General features: G+C 34.1%; 1 protein-coding gene across 2 annotated transcripts in view; it reads left to right on the top strand.

Annotated features, from left to right (window-relative positions):
* Positions 1 to 21,259, top strand: part of EDIL3 (EGF like and discoidin domains 3) — a 405,479-nt gene that overhangs the window by 258,851 nt on the left and 125,369 nt on the right. For both annotated transcript variants that reach the window (XM_090278987.1, XM_090278986.1), the window contains one exon: positions 20,437 to 20,618. In XM_090278987.1, coding sequence (XP_090135113.1) covers positions 20,437 to 20,618 — 182 coding nt within the window. The remainder of the gene's footprint in view (positions 1 to 20,436; positions 20,619 to 21,259) is intronic.

The following is a 21,259-nucleotide window of genomic DNA, read 5'->3' as shown; positions in this document are numbered from 1 at the left end:
AAACAAACATTTTCCAATATAGTCATGTAGGTGCATTTGGCCTCCTGGTAATGTAGTACAGCTAGTTATAAAAACATGGGTGATAGCTCAGGGAAGCTCTGGTGATAGAGCTTTAGATTTAGGGATAAGATGAGAATGGAGAAATGCTAAGACTGAATGTTAGTGCCAAGGGAGAGAGTAAAGAGTTTAAGATTGCTAAAGGTAAAGTTTAAGGCAGATAAAGAAATTCTTTCTGCAGGGGTACAAAAACCAAAAACCAAAAACATTAATCAGAGAAAAAGAGAGTAAAGACGTAAAGCAAGAGAATAAACTCTTTCCAAAACAGAAGCTGGTCAAGGGAATGGATACCTAAAGAAGCTTTCTTTTTTTTCTTTAATTTGGAGTCTCAAACCATTAACATTCTCTAAATGATTGCAGTGCATAGTAGGAGAGAATGCCAGGTTGCAACTATTCCAGGTTGAGCAGGTGCTGAGTAAGAAATAATAGACCCAGTCCGCTCCTCCCTTGTTATGGTGCACTCTGCTTTGAGCATATCTCAAACCCCAAACAGCCATTAAAGTGGCCAAGGACCTAAAAATAAATTTTATAATAGTTACCTTAATAGCTTTATCTGGTCAATAATACACATTCTTTATAGAGCACCAAAGGGAATGGACACATAAAGTATCCAACTTAGAAATAAATTGAACTTGAGGAATATGATTCTATAAAAAGAAGTAGAACCAGAGCAAAGTCAATAAATCCAATACTAAAATTCACGGAAAATAGGAGCAGGGACAGAAAATAAACTATTCTGACAAGAAAAATGGATAGAACTATAGTTATATAAGGAAGCCTATAAATACTCAGTACTATTATCTAACTACAAAACATCAAGAAATTGTTAACAGTAGTTCTTAGCTCCAAGAAATCCAAGGATATGCGTAGTGATTTGTTCAAAATAAAATTCACTTTATATTTTCTCTGGTATACTCACTCCAGCAGACATACAAATTTTTAACCATCGGAAAAAACAATTATTTGTTATTATAAGCATCACTTCATACCCTCTCAACAGTAACTTAATAATGCTATTTTCTTTCCCATTAGAATTATTCCTGTATTCTACCATTGTTAATAGTTTTCAGTTTAACAGAACATGAACACTTTCCAATAGGAATCAGCATAACAACTTTCTCCGTCCCACCCTTTAAATGCTTAATGCAAAGTTTTAACCTGGGGTACAGGACCCTCAAGGGACAGGTGGATAGAATTCAGGGTGTGTGTGTCCTTCAATGAAAAAAATAATCACATATTTATTTTTACCAATGGCTACCTAAAAATTAGAATTTCTACCAATTACAAATGTAGGCAACAATGAATCATAGTATTAGCAGTACCAATGACTGTCATTAATAGAAATCACAGATATTTTATATCACATTATACTTGTTACACATATCTGAAAATAAAATTTATATTTTTTACTAATGAAAAACTATAGTAGACCTGTCACTACCTCTACTTTTTACTATGTCAATAGACAAGAATATATATTTCCATTTCACACATTTTAAAATATTCTGATAATTAAGTTGTGCTTCTGCAAGCTTCACCAGACTGATAAAGGACCCACAATAGAGTAAATGTTCAGAACCCTAATTAATAGCTTATTGGTTTCAAGAGATTTTTTTTGTGTGTGTGTAGTCTGGATGATGCTTTTGCAAATTAAAGACATTAAGGAGTCATTGTCATTGAATGTCCATTCCTGACCTTTCTGCTGAGTATTGTTCTCTAGCTCCATATGTAAAAAATACAAGTAAATTTGCAGATGACACTCTTAAGCCACATTTTTATCATGGGTTTAGCTAGGTTTATTAGTAGAGTTGAGTGTTTACTAAACCCATTGCTGCTTCACACCAACAGTGCAGGCCTTAGAAAGTTTGTAACCCTACAATGAGGTGATGTATTCTAAGTTGCCAATAAGCACTAACCTGTTTTTAAGGACAAGAGAAGAGAAAGAAATTGAAGGTTGCCCCAACCTGCCCAAGGGCTACAATCTAAAGTCTGCCTTTGACAGGACCTTTTCAATTTTCTTAAAAGCAATTATTATCTATATGAAAGTTCATGATTTATTTAGTTATTTGGGTGACCAATGTAATCTACAGAGTCACTTTAAAAGAATGAAGCTAGTATACAATGTGTCATCTGAAATCACAGCATCAAATACAAAGTAAATGTCAAATACTCATTATTTTAAAAAAAATGAGAAAAACCCATCCTGTTAAGTTAGTGATATTTTCAGTTTGTGTTCACATTAGTTTCAGAGTATCAAGATCAAGTACTGCCACAAAACATATAATTAAGTCTGTTTTTGAATTTAGTTCTGATGGCAGAATATACTTGTACATAGAGTTAGTTTAAGCAATACATGCTTTTCAGACCGGTACAATTCTATTATTCACTTAGCCTCCTTTCTTTGAATGAGGATACATTTGTGCAGATCTCTGGGTGTCAGAATGGAATAAAAAAGTGGTAATGATTGGTCATCTCACAACCTAGATTTTTTGCAATATGACAGCATTATGCTGGATGCTGAGACAGCTATAGCCTTTGACATTCAGACATGTGAAATTTCACTTACACTTTTTGGCTTGTTTTGATGATAGGAAAAGCAGACCCATACAATTTACCTCATTAGGGGGGTTATTTTCAAGATTATATGTGAACCACAGCTATAAAGAAGGCTTGTGCCCTCTTGGGCTTCTGTCTTATTTTCTCATTCTCTCCTTATTCCTAGTCCTAGTTACATGGTCTCTCATTGAATTTTTGCTTTCCCTGTGTTTTTACTCTGTTTCCTTTTTTACATCAATGATGCATTTAAATTTATCTTATTTCTCAATTATATCAATATTTTACTTTGGGTAGCTTCTGTTTATGAATAATAAGTAGTGGTGTAGATTAGAGAATGAAAAGAACATGTATAACATGCAAAAAAAAAAAAAAAAAGCTTAAAATTGTACCTGAGAAAGAAAAACAATTTATTTAGTGTCTCTTAACTCTTTCTCCTAGCAGAGCAAAATATTATTTTTTATACACATTTAACCATTTGAGTAGTCGGGTGGATTTTACCATAAGGGCCTAGGTGAATTTATTCACAATGCAGAACTCTACAGAAGTCCCCACCGAACTATTCACTCTGTTCTGGTGTTTGCTCTAATCATAAAATGTAAAACTGTTTAAAAAGTATTCTGTGGGTAGTGTCACTGTTGCCTGAAAATATTACAAAGTAACATAAAATTCTGTCCAGCAATTTGTGCAAGCTAATCTAACAGAGAAACATTACTTAATTTTTACAGTCTGGTAATAAACTGTCAAATTTTGTTTTTTAAAATGACCTAAAAGAAAGATTTTTTTTCATGCTAGTTTACCTGTATCAATTGCAGGACTGCCTAATTGTAGTACATTTAGAAATAGCAGGAATATGGGAATAAAAAAATGTTAAGGAAATAAAAAGAGTACCCACATGAGAAAAATAAACATAAATCATATCTTTCCTCATTTTTTCACTTATAAAATACATGCTTTTTATTTGAACATATTAATGTCTCTGAAATAAGGAGACATCTTAAATGTCACACAGTAATGGGATCTTTGTCTCACTGAAGTCCGCTACCAATAGCACAGAAATTTTGATAACACGATCATTCCAAAAAATGTTCTGCCAACAGTCATTTATAGTAAGCTAAGGCACCAAAGTAATTATTTTTAAACTTATGGGATAAAAAGATGATTTAATGCTGAAGCAAATGATGCAAAAATTCAGGTTGTCCAGTTCAATTTTTCATGGTGAGTATAAATGCTTTACCATTATTTTTGTCAGGCTAAAACTGTAGAACCCTTGTATTTGCCCACAGATTACCCTATACAAATGTGGAGGTGTATTTAGAATAATTAAACACCAGTAAGATTATCATACCATATTGGAAACATACACACACACATGCACAGACACACACACACACACACACACACACACACACACACACACACACCTCTTATCTGGAAAGTAGTTCAATTTTTTTTTTTTCTAGGCACAAGTATCTATCAAGTAATTTCTACTGAGTATCTTATACCACTTAGCAACAGGTCATAGAGTCTCTAATAGTCCACTTAAAAACTGTTGACATTTCACTTGCTTTGAATGACCCTTTGTTTTTTAAACAGTTTTCTGATTACAAAAATAATATGTATCAAAAAAGAACAGTTGGAAACACAAAATTAATGTTTTAATTTCTTTTTTTCTAAAATGGAGTTTGTTGAAATCCACCACTTACAGCACACTACCAACAGCTATGCTTATAACATTTATTAATTGTTACTTTATTCTTTCTGGAGCTTATCTTCTATGTGTCTAGTTGTCCAAATCCCATTTCAGATCTAAAGTTTTAAGACTAGACATTTTCTTCAGTGTATTTTTTCCTTGTCTCTGTAACACCTAAAATCTCTGTATGGATAAATCGGACATTTGACAAATTTGGACATTTGGATGGCCAAGATTATTTTGAGTTTAGTATGAATTCTTTAGAGAGAGGAGGAGAGACAGAGAGAGAGACAGATGGACAGAGAGAGGGAGAGACAGAGAGACAGAGGCGGGGGAGGGAGTTGTGTGCCTTCATCAATTTGATTAACTTAAAAATGGAAAGTATTAATAGATTATCTCATATATACACTTTATTCTGAAACATTTTGTTAAACAGAGAAGAATGCTCTATGTCATAATTGGCATTTTTAAAAGTAAGAATATGAAAGTGGTTCTTATACAGTAGAGAGAAAATAAACAGCAAAAGAGAAGGAAATTAAAGCTGAAGAAATCATTGAGGTTGGCAGTTCACCATAGTCCTTTTCTACAGATCCCCAGTTATAAAATGATGCTAACATAAAATTAGTTTCTACTAAGCTACTCCCAGCTCATCATCATTTTGAACTTAACAGACTTATACCTCTGCTTTATAACAAGAAGAGGTTCAAAATAATTTGTTAAATGTTGAGTAAATAACGGCCAATGTTATATTATTAATTGCATCCACAAGCTATGTCAGAAGCTACAATAAACATGAATGCAATCTGACTTACGTCACTACTCTGTGTCTTTTTAAACATGGTGACCAAGATCCCTTCCTGTCATTTTTCATTACTTCTTCACACTGCTTAAGTCATGTACAGCAAACAGAATCCCCTCAGCATATCACCTCACAATGTTTATCATGACATTTTGGTAATTGATACACCTGGGGCCATATCCTGGCTCTGTGACTTCAAGGGAATTACTTAACCACTCTGAGCCTCAGTTATCTCAATTAAAATTGGGAATGAACCTAATATTGAGTGGGTTATTTCGAGGCTAAAATGCCTGATGTATTTTCTTTGTAATAAATATGTGCATGCTTTATTTTTATTCGTTGGGAATGTCTGTGAGAGAAAAGAAAGGTTAATACCTTTACAGCAGAGAAGCTTCCTCATTTTACTTTCTTTATATGGCACTTCTTAAGAAATCAGTATTTTTGCATGGTTTTCTTATATCTCAAAATAAGATCAGGAAGAGTCAGCTAGGTGCTAAGTGACATTTCATGATTTTTTCTTCTAATAGGTCCCCTTTATGTTCTTAGAAAACTGAAACAATGAATATTAACATTCATCTCACATTGATTAGAAAAATAAGTCATGATGAAACAGAAAGATTATGCTGAAGTTATGGGAACTAGGTATTATTCAATTTAGGGGGAAATGGTTTGTTACTTTACTCTCAGTTATAGACTTGAGGAAATGAGATTCTTTGATTATTGCAACAAAATTGCGACCAGCTAAAATTTCATCTCCATCTAACCTAAAGATAGGATTACTCGGATATTAAATTGGGAAAGAAACTTGATTATAAAGGTGCTTCTCGGAGCTGTAATCTGGTTTACCAAAGAGTTACTATAATACTTTTCCATAGGAAATTCTTTTTTTGTGCCACAATGAGGAAAAGCACGTGCCAGAGTAGACCTATTTTTAAAAGAAATTATTTAATTAGTAATTTTCGTTTTTAGTGAGTCTGGCAATATACTGTGGGGAATCATTTAGTTTTCATTCATTACAAGAAACTATAGTTTATATTTCCCCCAGGCAGAGATTTATTTGACAATTTGAATCCTTTGGTGACAGAAATATCTGATGATGAACATGATATTTAGGAAACACCAAGTAGCGTGATATTTTGAATCATTTTCAATAACTTTTCATGATTAATAATTGTCCTTATGTCAATATTTTAATTTTTATTAAAGAACATTTTGCATGGAAAAATAAGAGTAGATGGTCTTCTCCCCTTCTACTGCCTAAGTAAGAAATGGATGCAAGTAAAACCTGGATGAATATATGTTAAAACCTTGGGTCTCTGGGTAGTCACAGTGGAAGCCAATCACCCTCATTCACAATTTTTAACATGTACTTTTGCTTTATAACAATAAATAACAATAACAACAACAACATAAAGCTACCATTCACTAAGACCATGTTTATTGTCACTTGGCTTACCATGTGCTTACCATCTATTGTTTCTAATCTGTGTAGGAAACCTAAGGTGGGTGTTACTCTTTCCTGTAAACATATGATTACTCTGCTGTATATCAGCATCCTCGATTTTAGAAAAAAATAAAGATATCTGCTGCTGCATTTTCCTTCATGTCTTTAACCAGATTTACAATAAAGTTGGTCTTGATGAACTGATATAATAGAAAACTTTCCAAGACTCAATAAGTCACTTTACATACATCAGCAGTCACCAATAATGTACATTTATGGTTATTTTAATGATTTCCCAAATAAATTACTTATTTTTGTAATCTACTCAGATTGTAGACCTGTAAATCTATTAATATAAAACAAGTGTTTTCTCTTCTATTGTTGTTACTCTATTACAGTTGTCCCAATTTCCCCTCCTTTGCCTATTTTCATCCATCCCAACCCCCCGCCACCATTCCCACAGTCAGTTCCCACACCGTTGCCCATGTCCATGGGTCATTCATACATGTTTGTTGTCTAGTCCCTACCCCTTCTTTCCACCATTATCCACCTCTCTCATTCCCTCTGGTCACTTTCAGTCTCTTCCATGTTTCCATCCATGTGGTTTTATTTTTTTCATTAGTTTATTTTGTTCATTAGATTTCTCTTATAAGTGAGATCATATGGTACTTGTCTTTCACTGACTGGCTTACTTCACTTAGCGTAATATTCTCCAGGTCCATCCATGCTGTCACAAAAGTAGGAAATCCTTCTCTCTTTGGGCTGCATAGTATTCCATTGTGTAAATGTACCACAGTTTTTTGATCCACTCTTTTACTGATGGGCACTTAGGCTATTTAAAGCACTTGGCTAATGTAAATAGCACTGCTATGAATATAGGGGTGCATAAGTTTTTTGAACTGGTGATTTAGTATTCTTAGGGCATATTTCCAGCAGTGGAATCACTGGATCATATACTAGAATAAACTCAAAATGAATAAAAGACTTAAATATAAGTCACGACACCATGAAAGTGCTAGAGGAAAACATAGGCAAAAAAATTTAGATATCCCATGTAACAATAGTTTTGCTGATAAATATCCTAAGGTAAGGTAAATAAAGGAAACAATAAACAAATGAGACCACAACAAGCTAAAAAGCTTCTGCACGGCTAAAGAAGCCATCATCAAAATGAAAATGTAGCTAACCATATGGGAGAACATATTTGCCAATGATACATTGGACAAGGGTTTGGTCTCCAAAATATATAAAAAACTTGTCTGACTCAACGCCAGGAAGACAAACAATCCAATTAAAAAATGGGCAAAGGCCACCTTTCCAAGGAGGACATACAGATGGCTCGCAGACATGTGAAAGTATGCTCAACATCACTAGCCATCAGAAAGATGCAAATTAAAATCAATGAGATATCACTTCACACCTGTCATAATGGCCATCATCAATAAATCAGCAAACAAGTGATGGAGAAGATGTGGAGAAATGGGAACCCTAGTGCACTGTTGGAGGGAATGCAGACTGGTGCAGCCACTGTGGAAAATACTATGGAATTTTCTCAAAACACTAAAAATGGAAAATAAGAGTTTTTAAATATCTTTTCATCTTTGCAGTTTTGGGTTAACTTAGTATATAACTTTTGAAAGTATAAAGCAATCAAATATGTTATCTTATCACCCTGCCTGAGCAATTCATAGTTCACGCAGTAATTTCTTTTCTTGTTTTTTTTCTTTTTTTTTTTTTTGTAGTGAAAGAGGATTTTGGCAATTGTATAAAAGTGTTAAATTAATGAAATATTGTCTTACTCATGTCAGGTAAAATTTATATACTTGCTTTTCTCTATTTATTTTTGTGCAATTTATCATTTCTCTATATTAAATATAATAGCTTATCTGAGATGGCAGAGGGTTAAGTGGAAGTCACTAACCTCCTCCCAGGACCAATCTGAATTACAACTAAATTGTAGAGAAATCATGCAGAATAACCAAGTGAACACTAGCGGGAGAGAGGGCTTATAACCATGGACAGGCAGAAGAAACCACTTGACCACAACATGATAGAGAGCGTAGAGAAGATGTGAGAGGGCTTGCTAGGCACCCATGCGCGGCAGCTGAAGTGCCAGAGGGATATTGCAGTGGCCATGGAGGTTCCACCTGAGAAGTGTGGGATCTAACCCCCAAGCTGGCCTCCCCAGACTACAACACCAGAGCCAAAAAGGAACTCAGATAACATCCAGCTGTGAAAAGCATCAAGGCTTCTGTCTGCCAGGGAAAGAAGTCTGGAGATGCAGAGAGTCTCCAAAGGGCCAAAGCACAACATAATAAGGCGTTAATATCCAAAATTTATAAAATTCTCAAAACTCAACACCAAAACAATGCACAACCCAATTTAAAAAATGGGCAAAGGACTGAACAGATGCTTTTCCAAAGAGGACATACATATGAAAAGACATATGAAAAGATGCTCAATATCACTAATCATTAGAGAAATGCAAATTAAAACTACAATGAGATATCATCTCACACCTGTCAGAATGGCCATCATCAATAAATCAACCAACAATAGTGCTGAAGAGAATGTGAAGAAAGGGAAACCCGTTTGTACTGTTCATGTTAATGCAGACAGGTGCAGCCACTGTGGAAAGCAGTATGGAAATGCCTCAAGAAATTAAAAATGGATCTGATTTTTAAGCCAGAGATTCCACTTCTGGGAATATATCTGAAGGAACCGAAAACACTAGTTTGAAAGAACGTCAGCACCCCTGTGTTCATTGCAGGATTATTTACAATTGACAAGATATGGAAGCAGCCCAAGTGTCCATCAGTAGATGAGTGGATAAAACAACTATGGGACATCTACACAATGAAATTCTACTTGGCCATAAAAAGAAGAAAATTTTGCCCTTTGTAACAGTATGGATGGACCTGGAGAGCATTATGCTAAGTGAAATACCCAGTCAGAGAAAGGCAAATGCCATATGATTTCACTCACGTGTGAAATCTAATGAACAAACTGAACTAACAAGCAAAACAGAGACAGATTCGTGGATGGAGAGCAGATGACAGCCAGTGCCAGGGGTGGTGGGGGGCGGTTAGGGAGCAGAGGGTTTGAGCAAAGAGGAAAATGGACTCGTTGACATGGAAAACAGTGTGGTGATTGCTGGGGGGGAAGGGGTATAAGGAGATTAATTGGTAATGGAAAAAATACAATAAAAATTAAATCAAAAAATAAAAACAAAAACAACAACAAAAATATATTAGCTGCATCCAAAAGACTATTCAGTTATGAAATAACTGCTTTTCCTATTTTGAATCATTTGACTAAAGTGAAGAATTCCTAAGAGAAAAAAGTCACTATTCTTGTTTTTACAGAAAGATTTACAAATGACAACATTTGTCAATCTCTACTTTGGGTTAATGATTGTGTATTATTTATGTTTGTGGTTTGATGTCTGCTACCTGATCCTGGAAATAAATAACCAATGTATTGAGCTATCCAACATGAGTAAAATTGTGAAGTGGAAGTTTCTGGAGAAATTAGTATTGCATAGTTCCAAAATAAGAGAAACAGTACATTCTCTTTTAATTAAAAGTTTAAGAAAAGGCATGAAATTTGTTCTGACTACTCTAAAAATGTACAGCTTTCTAATAGGCAGCCATAAGATTATTTGATGTTTAAAAATTTATGTCTGTCATGTATTTTTAACATAAGTTTATAAGAAGTGTATGTATTTACTTAAGTAAACCAAACCACATAACAATAATGTGTTGTGTTTGAGCAAACTAGAAAATTGCAGTTTATCCCTTTACGGATATTTTGTTGAGCATAGCAAATATCCTATACTTATTCTAGCAAATGAGCATTTAAATCCAGAGTTAAGATTTTTAAATATCTTTACTTTTCTGAAATGTGTGTATGCATTATTAGGTAGCTCTGATACAAACATTAGAAGTTGTCTTTTCTACAAATATTATCCAGCAAAAATGAACATTTAACCTGGAGACCACATAATATCAGGAGTTAGTTTATCATTAAATATAATAAATTTGAAAACAAGCAAAAGTTAAGCTTCCTATTTAATCAGCTGACCTATATTCATTATGTTACAACACACATCTAGTATGACTCTCTTAAGAATAAGGGGTAATATATGAAAAACTGGCTTAGCTTCTACAAGTTTATAACAAAATTATTACCCTGATAAATTCTCCATAGACTGTCCTGTCTATAAAATGTAAAAATCATTCTTTTAGTAATTTAACATTTATTTTGTTTGAAAATTATATGTTGATTTGTCCCTTTCAGAACTACCAAAGCCATTGTAAATACTACATACAAAGCTTTTGTGAACCTTTCTTCTCTAGGAATGCTTGATTACTATTGTAAATGCATTATAATCAAGAATGTATCCTCTGTCTCAAGTTAATATTGGAAATGCTGGAAACATATATATAGATATAGATATAGATAGATATAGATAGATAGATAGATAGATAGATAGATATATAGATAGATAGATAGATAGATATGTGATTTGAGGGAGAAAAACAATGGAGCTGATGCTGTCACTTAGAAGGCAGAGTTTAAAGTTATTTGTAAGAACTTTAGCTCCCTTCCCCAACTTTAATACTTCTCTGATTATATGGGTATTCAATTTATTTCCTATATAACAATTTTTTTTTTTTTATATTTTTAGGAGTGAATGTACAATATAGATGTATCTAGAATCCAAATAAATAAATCATCCACTTAGGCACTTCTGTGTTCCATTTCACCCTTCATCCTTTTTTTCACTGACTTTTCCAAGTGTTATAGCCTTAAAGAGGGCTTATTATGCTATACCATGCCATCTGCAATGAATTCCTGTTTACTTTTTGAATTCCTTTTGACCTCTGGAACACTGAATCTTCCCACTTGACCTGAGATAACATCCAGTGTGAAGAAAAGCTTAACTATATCGTACAGAAAAAAAAAAAAAAAAGCTAGATAGTTAATAATTGGATTTAAGACTAGGATTTATCTCTCAAGTAAAATCAGTGTTTGACATACCAATAATATAGTAAACAAAACATTAAAGACAGTGCCTTGTGGTACTTATCATGATAGTTGTTTACAAAAAAAAATAACTTAGAAGATGTAAATGACTTATAAGTGTGAAAATGTGTCTTCTGCATAGCAGTGTGAATATTTACATTTAGTATTCAACTCATGGGTCTCGAATCAATTGAATCCCACCTTTAGCATTTACCTTGACATTATACCTCTTTTAGCTCTTTCCTGTGCAGACAGATCTTTTGTTGGGAGGAAGAATACATCTTCAGGTTTTTGAATTGTAGGCTTTTGACTCCCAGGACAAATGTTTCATCAAACCATGTTGTTATCTTTATAGTTGGTGGAAGATGAATCATGCAGTTTAAGTAGAAGCCTGAGTACAAGTTATTGAAATCTTGCTCAGCTGCAAAAGGGCATGCAGCACTTGAAAAACCTATATGCTTTTCTCTTTTAAAAGAATGCATCTTAAGTAATTAAAATGCACTCTTCTTTTGTCCTATAGAAATGCTGTGCACTATGATAGAATGATAATCTTATCAGATTTTTTTGACTTTTGTGAATTATCTCAGTAAGAATTTTGGGTTTTGAATACTAGAGTCCATAGGCTCTACTATTTAAATACACCAGCGACCATCATCATGCATCAGTATGCTAAAAATTAGCTTCAGGATATATTACTGGGCACTTTTCTATTATAATTTAGCTTATTTGTGGGTTCAATTTTTTCCTGGATTCAAAACAATTAACTTAAACTGATAATATGTCATAATTGACTAGAGATAACACGGTGTGAAGAAAAGCATAACCAAATGTGACAGGAAAATAGCTGGATGGCTTATAATTGAATTTATAATTTTATGAATGCTGGTTTTTATTGTAAACATTATATTTTCCCTACCTCCAAGAGCTAATTTTTATATAGTTCAAACATTCCAGCATGCTAAGAAAAGATTTCTGATTTTTATCCCCACCCAGTATGTTGAATCCTTAGAGTGATCATATCTATATTCAGAAGATTAATTCAGTTTCCACAAAGGAAGAGTAGTAATTCCAAAAAAGCAATGATTTGTTTTAATTTACTTTAACCCACAACATTGAGAACAGATTTGCAAGGCAATGTGTTTAGTGCTTTGGAAACATAAAAATGCAAAAAGCATGATTTCTACTTTAAAGAAGTTTATTATCTAAGGCAAAATATATGCACATATAGTTGTTTCTCATTTATTTTGGATACCTCTAAGCTTTCCAATATGGAAAATAGTAGAACACAGTCTCTAATAGTGTGCGGAAAGTTTTTTAGTGGCCACACATCACAGCATTGGTCTTCAAGATTGTAAAGAAAATTAATATCTATCTAGGTGAAGCAGCCCATCTGATGCAAAAGAAAAAGAAAAAAAAAAGACTTTTCTCTAAGTTATACGTACATTTTATGTGCAATCCAAATAAACTTAACTAATTTTTGAAACCTGTCTTGATGATTTTGCAATGGTTCCCGAAGCAAGGTTACTGCGGCCATATGTGAAGTTTATGCTCTCATACAAAGACGTAGTCTCTAAGGTGGAGAGAAACAAGTATCTCCAAATGGCATTTTCACTCTAAATCTTTGTGAGGTGATCACTCCCTGTGTCATGGTGGGAGGCTGACTCCCCAGGCATGCTCCATGGGATCCTGTGAATGAGTGAGTGAAGGGGAGGCCGTGTTGTGCACGTCCATTCTTACATTGTCACTGTGTCCAGGGAGCGCCTTTGCCATCTCCTCTGTGTCCCACAGCCAAAGCAGTCCACTTAAGCCATACCTGAGATCAGCCTTTCTTAACATTCCTGTCTTCATTCCCTCCCTTGTCCTCTTTCTTCTGACACCACTGAACACCAGAAAAAATGATAGTATAAGAAAAATCAGCAAATGTTTTGGAGCTTCGGTGACAAGACTCACAAGAAAAAGAAAATCATCAAGGCTCCTTTTAACCCCTGGGCCACAGTGCTAGGAATAGTGGCCTGGATCTCTGCCTCACCAATTTAGAGCCGGGTGTCAAGACAACTCTACAATAAAGCAAATGCTAGGAATAAAGGAAAGGCTGCAGTCCACGCGGCACAGAGGGAAGTTTATGCTTGAATCAGCATTAATTTCTGCAGTATTGGAGATCATCAGTAATCCATACGCCAGCACTTGTGTTCTGCACAATTATCGTGCTATGCTAAGCATGGCAGAGGACTCGCACTCCTATACGATGATGAGATGCTTGGGGAAAGAGAGGACTGGAGATGTTTAAAGGAGATTTGTTTCTTACATGGCTTTAATTTGAAATCCTTTCATTCTGAAGAGGTCTGAATATTGAGATAGAGCAAATGAAAGCAGTACATTCTTGTTCCGGATTCAGCCATGCATCTCGCTTATTTGAAAGGCTTAATCGGCACACACAGCAACAAAATGTGAGATATCTCGAGGCACTACTTATTTGTCAGCTGCAAAATCAATAAAATACTGATGCTATTCTTTGCCACACTCCAGAGGATGAGTTTGCAGAGTGAGACGGACTTCCCTTTGAAGCTGTTTTATTCACAGGGATTTGGCAAAAGTGGAGAAGTGCTCTGGGGAGGGCACCCGAGGCTTGGCCTCAGCTGGCCCAGCTGCCCTTCTTGCTCAACCTCCCAGGTGACATCACTCACTCGCTCAGTTAGTCTGAAGAGTGGAACAGCAGCGCCTCATGTCAGAAGGCACTTCCAGGCCTCTCAGATGATTTGGGCAATGCAGTTATTTTACCTGACTCTGTAAAAGATGCCTAAAAACCTCGATGTTGATTGGACTCCTTAATTTAGGATTATTTTTAAACTTGACCAAAGCAAACACAGTACCAAAGATGCATAAACACAGGTATAATGATCAAAAATGTTGACTCCCATACTCTCCTGCCATGTTTAGTGCTTGTCAAATTGCCACTGAGCCCACTCTAGGGATAAAGGTGGGCAATTTCAGAAATACCTGCTGGCTGAGTGGCAACTAGTTAAAAGAGAAGTAATACACTTCACTGTTTTGTTTTGTTTTTTCATTACTAAAGAAGTGCTTTTCCTCTTCACTCAGCATGTGAATGATTTCTAAAGGCATATATATTAGTGTACCCTTGAGAAAGTAGGTGAAATGATTTGTTAATGTAAAAATGAATTATATAAACAGAATATTGCAATGTTAGCTGTAATTTTTACTGTTTATCTGTTTACTTACCTTTCATATTTATTTCAAATTAATTCCCAATATGAGCATTTATAAAGTGTCTGCTAAGATGGAGGCTTGCTGCTAGATACTGTGAGGGATGTGATCCCTGCCTACAAAGGGGCTACACATTCTGTGGGACAACAGATGGACACACATGTTACACCTGGAAAGCTGTGGAGTGGGGAAGTTCTGGGAATGCTTTGAGCATAGAAGCAGGTTTTGACCTTTCAATCATCCCTGCAGCCTGGCTGATATGACTGGAGCTTCCCAGGTTTAGCATAGCAATAGCAAGTGGGACAAAAACAGGTCCTCCCAAATTCAACCCAGCAGCAAGAATAATTTTTGATAAAAACTTAAGAGAAGAATTAGATTCAGTGATGTTATTTGTGAGACATGTACAATCTCAATTAGAGGGAGCACTATCTATGCATCTTTGTAGGTACTCTTATTTCTCTCCTCCACCCTACATCTCATTATTACTGGCTCTGCAAAAAACAATTTTACCTTCTAAATAAGCTTTAGATTCTCTTTCTTTTTCATATCTCTTTCAGACCTGTATCCTTTTTCACTTAGACAATTGTGGTAATTTGCTATTTGTCATTAGTTTTGGACCCTCTTACATCTATCCTCCACAATATAGCAGGAATGGTCTACAATAAATGAAAATGTAACCATAGTTAGAATCCTTGAACAGCTCCTTTCACTGCCTGAATCATGTCCTCTCAGCAAGCTTTTCAGAAAAATAATGTAGATTTCTCTATTTTTTCACCCTATCTTGACCATCCCCTTACCAACTCATTTTGGTCTCGTACTACTGATCTGCCTCTACTTCCCTAATCATACCAGGCTGTTTCCCAACTCGGTGTCTGCCCTCCCTTCTTCATGAGGCCAGTTCCCATTCTTTTCCAGAAAAATTTTCCCTGAAACCCAGGATGGGTTATAATTCCCTCTTGATTCTCCCATTGAATCCTGTGCATCCACCATCACATATCATAGTAAAACGTTTTCATTTCTCTGTGTCTCTCCCACTGGACTGAAAGCTACATAAGGAAACCATTACAGTAAACCTAGCACACAGTAGGCAACTCCTGCCCTTCAATCAGAGGTCAGATTTAATGTCACTTCTCAGAAAGGCTAACTCTGATCACCTGACACACCCTCACTATCTTTTACTCTGACTTACCACTTTATGGTTTTTCCTTATTTATTTGTTTGTTTATAATTTGCTTTCCCACTGGAATATGAACTCTAAGATTTGACACTTTTTCTGCCTTGTTTATCCCTATAATCTCCACTGCCTAGAAAAGTGCCTGATACACAGTAGGCCTTTAATAAATATGTATTTTTCATAACTGAGGTAAACGAATGGAGGATGAGTGGAAAGATGGATTGGTGAATAGATTGACACGTAATAAGAGGTAATTTAATTACTTAAGACTGAATTTGCCTAATTATATTAGAAAGTAGTACTAGGCTAACAATGGCAGTAGGTTAATTTTTAAACCTTTAAAGGGACATCATAATATCTCAATATTTACTTCCATGACTCACTTCTATAGACTGTCACCTACTTTTTAAATGTATACCAGTTTGAGAAAGCTCTGTCATATCTGAATGCCACTAGTGATATTCTACATGTTTCCTGCCTGTTAATTCACCTATCTTCTTTCCTAATATGTGTAAGTACACATATCACATATAAAATAAGAGCAGAGAAAAAAGATCCAGAATCAGTAATTCTTTAAAGAATTACTTTATCAATTGACTTAAATTCCAGACTCATGTTTTACAAGTTTAACTTTCCTCCTCACAAATTTCCTCATTTATTATGTAGTCATAATAACCTTTTTTTCTTAAAATATTATTCTGATTATATAAGAAAATACATGTGGATATTTTTTCAAACTTCAGAATAGTCATGTAATATTAGGGTTTTCATCAGGTAGTGTTTCAGTGCGCTGATTGCTGGGGGAAGCTGGGGCCTAAAGGTACTAAATGGTAATGGAAAAAATACAATAAAGATAAAAAAGTAGTATTTCATATCCCTCCCTCATTTATTTGATAGTGATAACAATGTACAGCTCTGTATTACCTTTCCTTTTAAGCATCTTGTTGTTCACTGCTTAAGGTCACTTAATCTTAGGTGTATAATCATTTGCATTTTGAATTGCAACTCCTTCATTACTTTTTATAACTGTTGAATTTAATAGGACATTGGGGAGGTGGATTGCACAGGCAAGAGGAAATTGGATTTTGAACCTTTTATTATGATGACATTCATTTGATTGTGGTCCAAATGATTAGTGAAGAAAAGCTGCTGTTGTGACAACTTTCCAGTGTGAAATAAAGTATGAAACTTGTATTTGTGTTTTAGTTGACTGTTTAGAAAAAGGGGCCCGAATTTCAATATTCCGCACATATTTATTGGGCTCTTCCTGGTACAAGCCACCATGTGCATTTAAGGATATAACAGCATAACAGCGTAAAGACCCAGCTCCTCTTCCATAGGAGTTAAAGGCCAGGCAGTGTCGCCTCAACTCAAAAGAGAAGTGTGTATGCGTGTCTTTACTGAACCAAGCTCATTAATTTTTAACAATTTATAGTTACAAAAGCAAAGCACTTATACCTTTTATTTCCTCACAACTGGTGAATTAAGTGTTATCATAACCCTGATTTTTAAATGAGAAAAATTGAGGATCACTAACCAGTAAGGACATAAGCTGATGCCTCACTGACTCATGCTTCATTAACAAACCACTTCCTGCACTCCTGCCCCCGCCCATAATCTAGTTTCCTCTACTGGATATTACTGATTGGCAGCATACAGAATGTAAGTGAATGTTGTAAATACTTATTTTTTTTAAAAACATGTGGAATTGAGGACTAAGTAAAGAAATAAAGTGTTTGTAAATTTGATATCACAGCAATGAAATAGCTTATGTGAAAGTACCTTTTAAACTGTGAAGCCCTATATTTATATAGCATGTCATATATATTTGTGAATTATATTTTGTTTGAATGAATGACTACTGAATACATGACTAAATCTGGGAGACATAGCAGAGTAAAACAAAATATGCAAATGTATATTTTAAAATCGCTGATTCGTGTTTGGCTTATATAAAAAGCCAATGTGTTTACTGATTGGTTAGCTAATAAGGGGAGGTTGGTTGGTGCTGATGAAGCAGACTTATTAAACAGTGTGGTTTGAATTCTAATCACTTTTTAAATGATTACAAATTTGGTGAAGATGTACAATTCCCATAAGGATTTTAGAAGTACACAACTAAATAATATGGAGTTCTTCTAAGACTGTCATGCAGTTTAATTAATCAAAGCTGGCTCTCTAGCTGTCATTCTACTGACTGGCCTACAATAAATGGCTCTGTGCCTGCTGCATTTTCCCACCCAATCGTTATGCAAATCAAGGACAAGGATACTTGAGATTCCTTTCATGGCAATATTCCTAAAAAGTTAGCCTCCTGAAGTTGTTAAAATCAAAATGTCATCATGAACATCTTAGTGCTTCTGTGATATAAATATTGTATAAAATGGAAAGTAAAGCAAGAATCCAAAGACTCAACATTTGAGTTCTCAGTGTTAATTATTTTGGAATGTGAAAATTAGATTATTATCTGTGGCTCTTAATACTGCATTTTGAAAAACACATGGCTTCTTAATTTAATGACTTCAAGGTGATATAGTGCAACTTTATAAAGTACTTAACAGGTGCAAGTATGTGTTTTATAAAAGACATTAATTTCCAAATTTAACTTATCAAGTGAATGATTTATTAATTGTTAGTCTAAAAGAAGCATTTTTGGTGTATTAACATCATTTGACTAATGAAGTATGATTAAGATGATTACTTATCCACATATTGTTATCCTTTTTATAAAAAGTGTTGAAAAGGGAAATGTCAGTAATGAGCTTAGAGCTACTTATTCTCTGTTCATGGAAGAGAAAAAAGAGACATATAAACATGTCAATAAAGAAAATGTTTACCAATTGGAAATATCTTTGTAAATTTAAAAATATTATAACCCAGCTGCAGAATTCTTTCATATTTTTAACTCCATACTCATATAAACATTTAATTACAGTCAAATGTTGGACTTTAATAGTAATTAAAATCTATCAGATTTGCTGAGTGGCTATCACTGATCAAGTTGATTTCTATAGAATGACATTTACAATGGCAGTGTGTTCCTTTCATTATTTTAAGAAATTCTGATAAATTATTGTAGTACATTTTATAATATGATTATTATATTTATTATACAAATCTAATTTTGCAAAAAAATTGAGGATAGTATATGAAATGTTAATGAAATTTAGAAAACTAGAGGTGCTGCCCAGGTAGCTCAGTTGGTTATAATGTTGTCCAGATACACAAGGTTGTGGGTTTGATCCTTGGTCAGGGCACATACAAGAATCAACCAATGAATGCATAAGTAAGTGGAACAACAAATTAGTGTCTCTCTCTCTCCCCCTTTCTCTTTCTTTCTTTATCTCTCTAACCTTCCCCCTTCCTCTTTGTCTCTAAAACCAATACATAAAATATTAAAAAAAAAAGAAAACTAGATGTTACTTTTCATTATTTATAATATTACTTATGAATTTTCAAAACTGAATTTAAAATAAATGTACTCTCTGGTGAAATGTTATGAAATAATTATAAAAGTCAAACATATATAATATAAATATTTATAATTTTTAAATGGGTTGATCTCCAGTTCTGTTTTTAAAATCTAAATAAATTTTATATCTGAGAACATATCATTTGATTATTTAATGCTTCAATTTTAGCATTTAAATTTTGTATTAAGAAATTTCTCTTAAAATCTTGTCATAAATTTAAGGAAAAATAAGAAAGTTAAAGTATATTTGTAGAATTCCAATATGTAGTTGTAAATTTTGAAATAAAAATTTAAGAAATATATATATTTTAATATCTTGATTTAATGAGTGGTATAAATATTGTTGTTTATAATGTTAGAAAGTTTACCTGCTTATTTTATAAAAATAATGTGTTGACATATTTTTTATTATTTATAACATATCACAAGTTATTATTGTAATATTTTTAGATGTTGACAGATATACACATTGCTTTTATTGTGGAATTATAACTGACATTGGTTATAAAACTTTAAGTTAAAAATTTATACTAGTGATAAATGCTAAGTCAGTATGAAAATGATTTTAATACAAACTCAGAGGAAGGCTAGAAAAGAAATAATAGATCAACAGATATTTAATGAGAGCTTATGATTTATGAGGCATGCTAATCCCCAGGAATAAGAAATATGATATAGGCCTTCTAAGGGCATTACACTTTTGTTATCATGATCAGCAACCAAATGAAAATTGTACATAATACAGAATCATAATGCAGAAGGTGAAGTATCTGTTCACATGCCACTCTCAGAGAAAGAAAGAGTGTCATGAAGTACAAGAAGTATTTCCTTTATGTAGTGATCCATAACATCTGTAAAGTATGTGCAGCTTAAGTGGTATGATGGTACAAATCAAAATCTATTTAAAATATCTCTCATCAAATCTAACAGCCACCTTTTATATATGGATTATTTCTAATAACATTCACATTTTTTTCTTCTGATTTGTTTCCAGAATGTTCGGGCCCATTGGGAATTGAGGGAGGAATCATATCAAATCAGCAAATCACAGCTTCATCTACCCACCGAGCTCTTTTTGGGCTCCAGAAATGGTATCCCTACTATGCTCGTCTTAATAAGAAGGGGCTTATCAATGCCTGGACAGCTGCAGAAAATGACAGATGGTCATGGATTCAGGTAATAGAAGGGATGGGGCAAGGTTATAGCCAAAGAATGATCAGAGTCATTTCAGAAAGAAGTCAGTGAGAACCCAAATGTGACTTTTCTTCATGGTCACAAAGGAAAGGATAATTTAGCTAAGAGTTCAGATTGGCTACCAACTCTGAAACTGTGAGAAATATACATTCCATTGGAAAGTGTGTTCAGAGTGTTACAATTTTTTAAATTCTTGGGTTATAAATATCACTATTTAAGTTGCATATCAAAGAAAGGGGGATTTATAATATCTAAAGGCATTTCAATATATATTTTCATGTATTATCATTAGCCACCTGCTTTTTAAAACAGGAGAAAATGGTGAAAGACCAAGATATTAAGTAGTTTCCCAAAGATGGATTGGATGGCAGCAATGCCAGCACCTTGTATAAATTCATTTCAATGCTTTTTGAGCATTTAGCTAAAGTGAGATAGTAAACTACATAGTAGGAGGGCACAAAAGGTGACCAAACCAGTTTTCTGTGAAAAGATTATACCTCTGTTGGAGTGGGGGAGTGTGAGCCCATTAATAACTTCTAACAAGTCATTGATCTGTGTGCAAGAGAAGGAAAATTCAGTACCTGGTGGGGTCAATGGAACTAGTAATTAATTATCACAAGAAA

Source organism: Furipterus horrens, unplaced genomic scaffold (assembly GCF_987537825.1).
Source record: "Furipterus horrens unplaced genomic scaffold, mFurHor1.1.pri manual_scaffold_5, whole genome shotgun sequence".
In the NCBI taxonomy this organism is placed as follows: domain Eukaryota; kingdom Metazoa; phylum Chordata; class Mammalia; order Chiroptera; family Furipteridae; genus Furipterus; species Furipterus horrens.
This window is presented reverse-complemented; position numbering and strand designations above follow the sequence as displayed.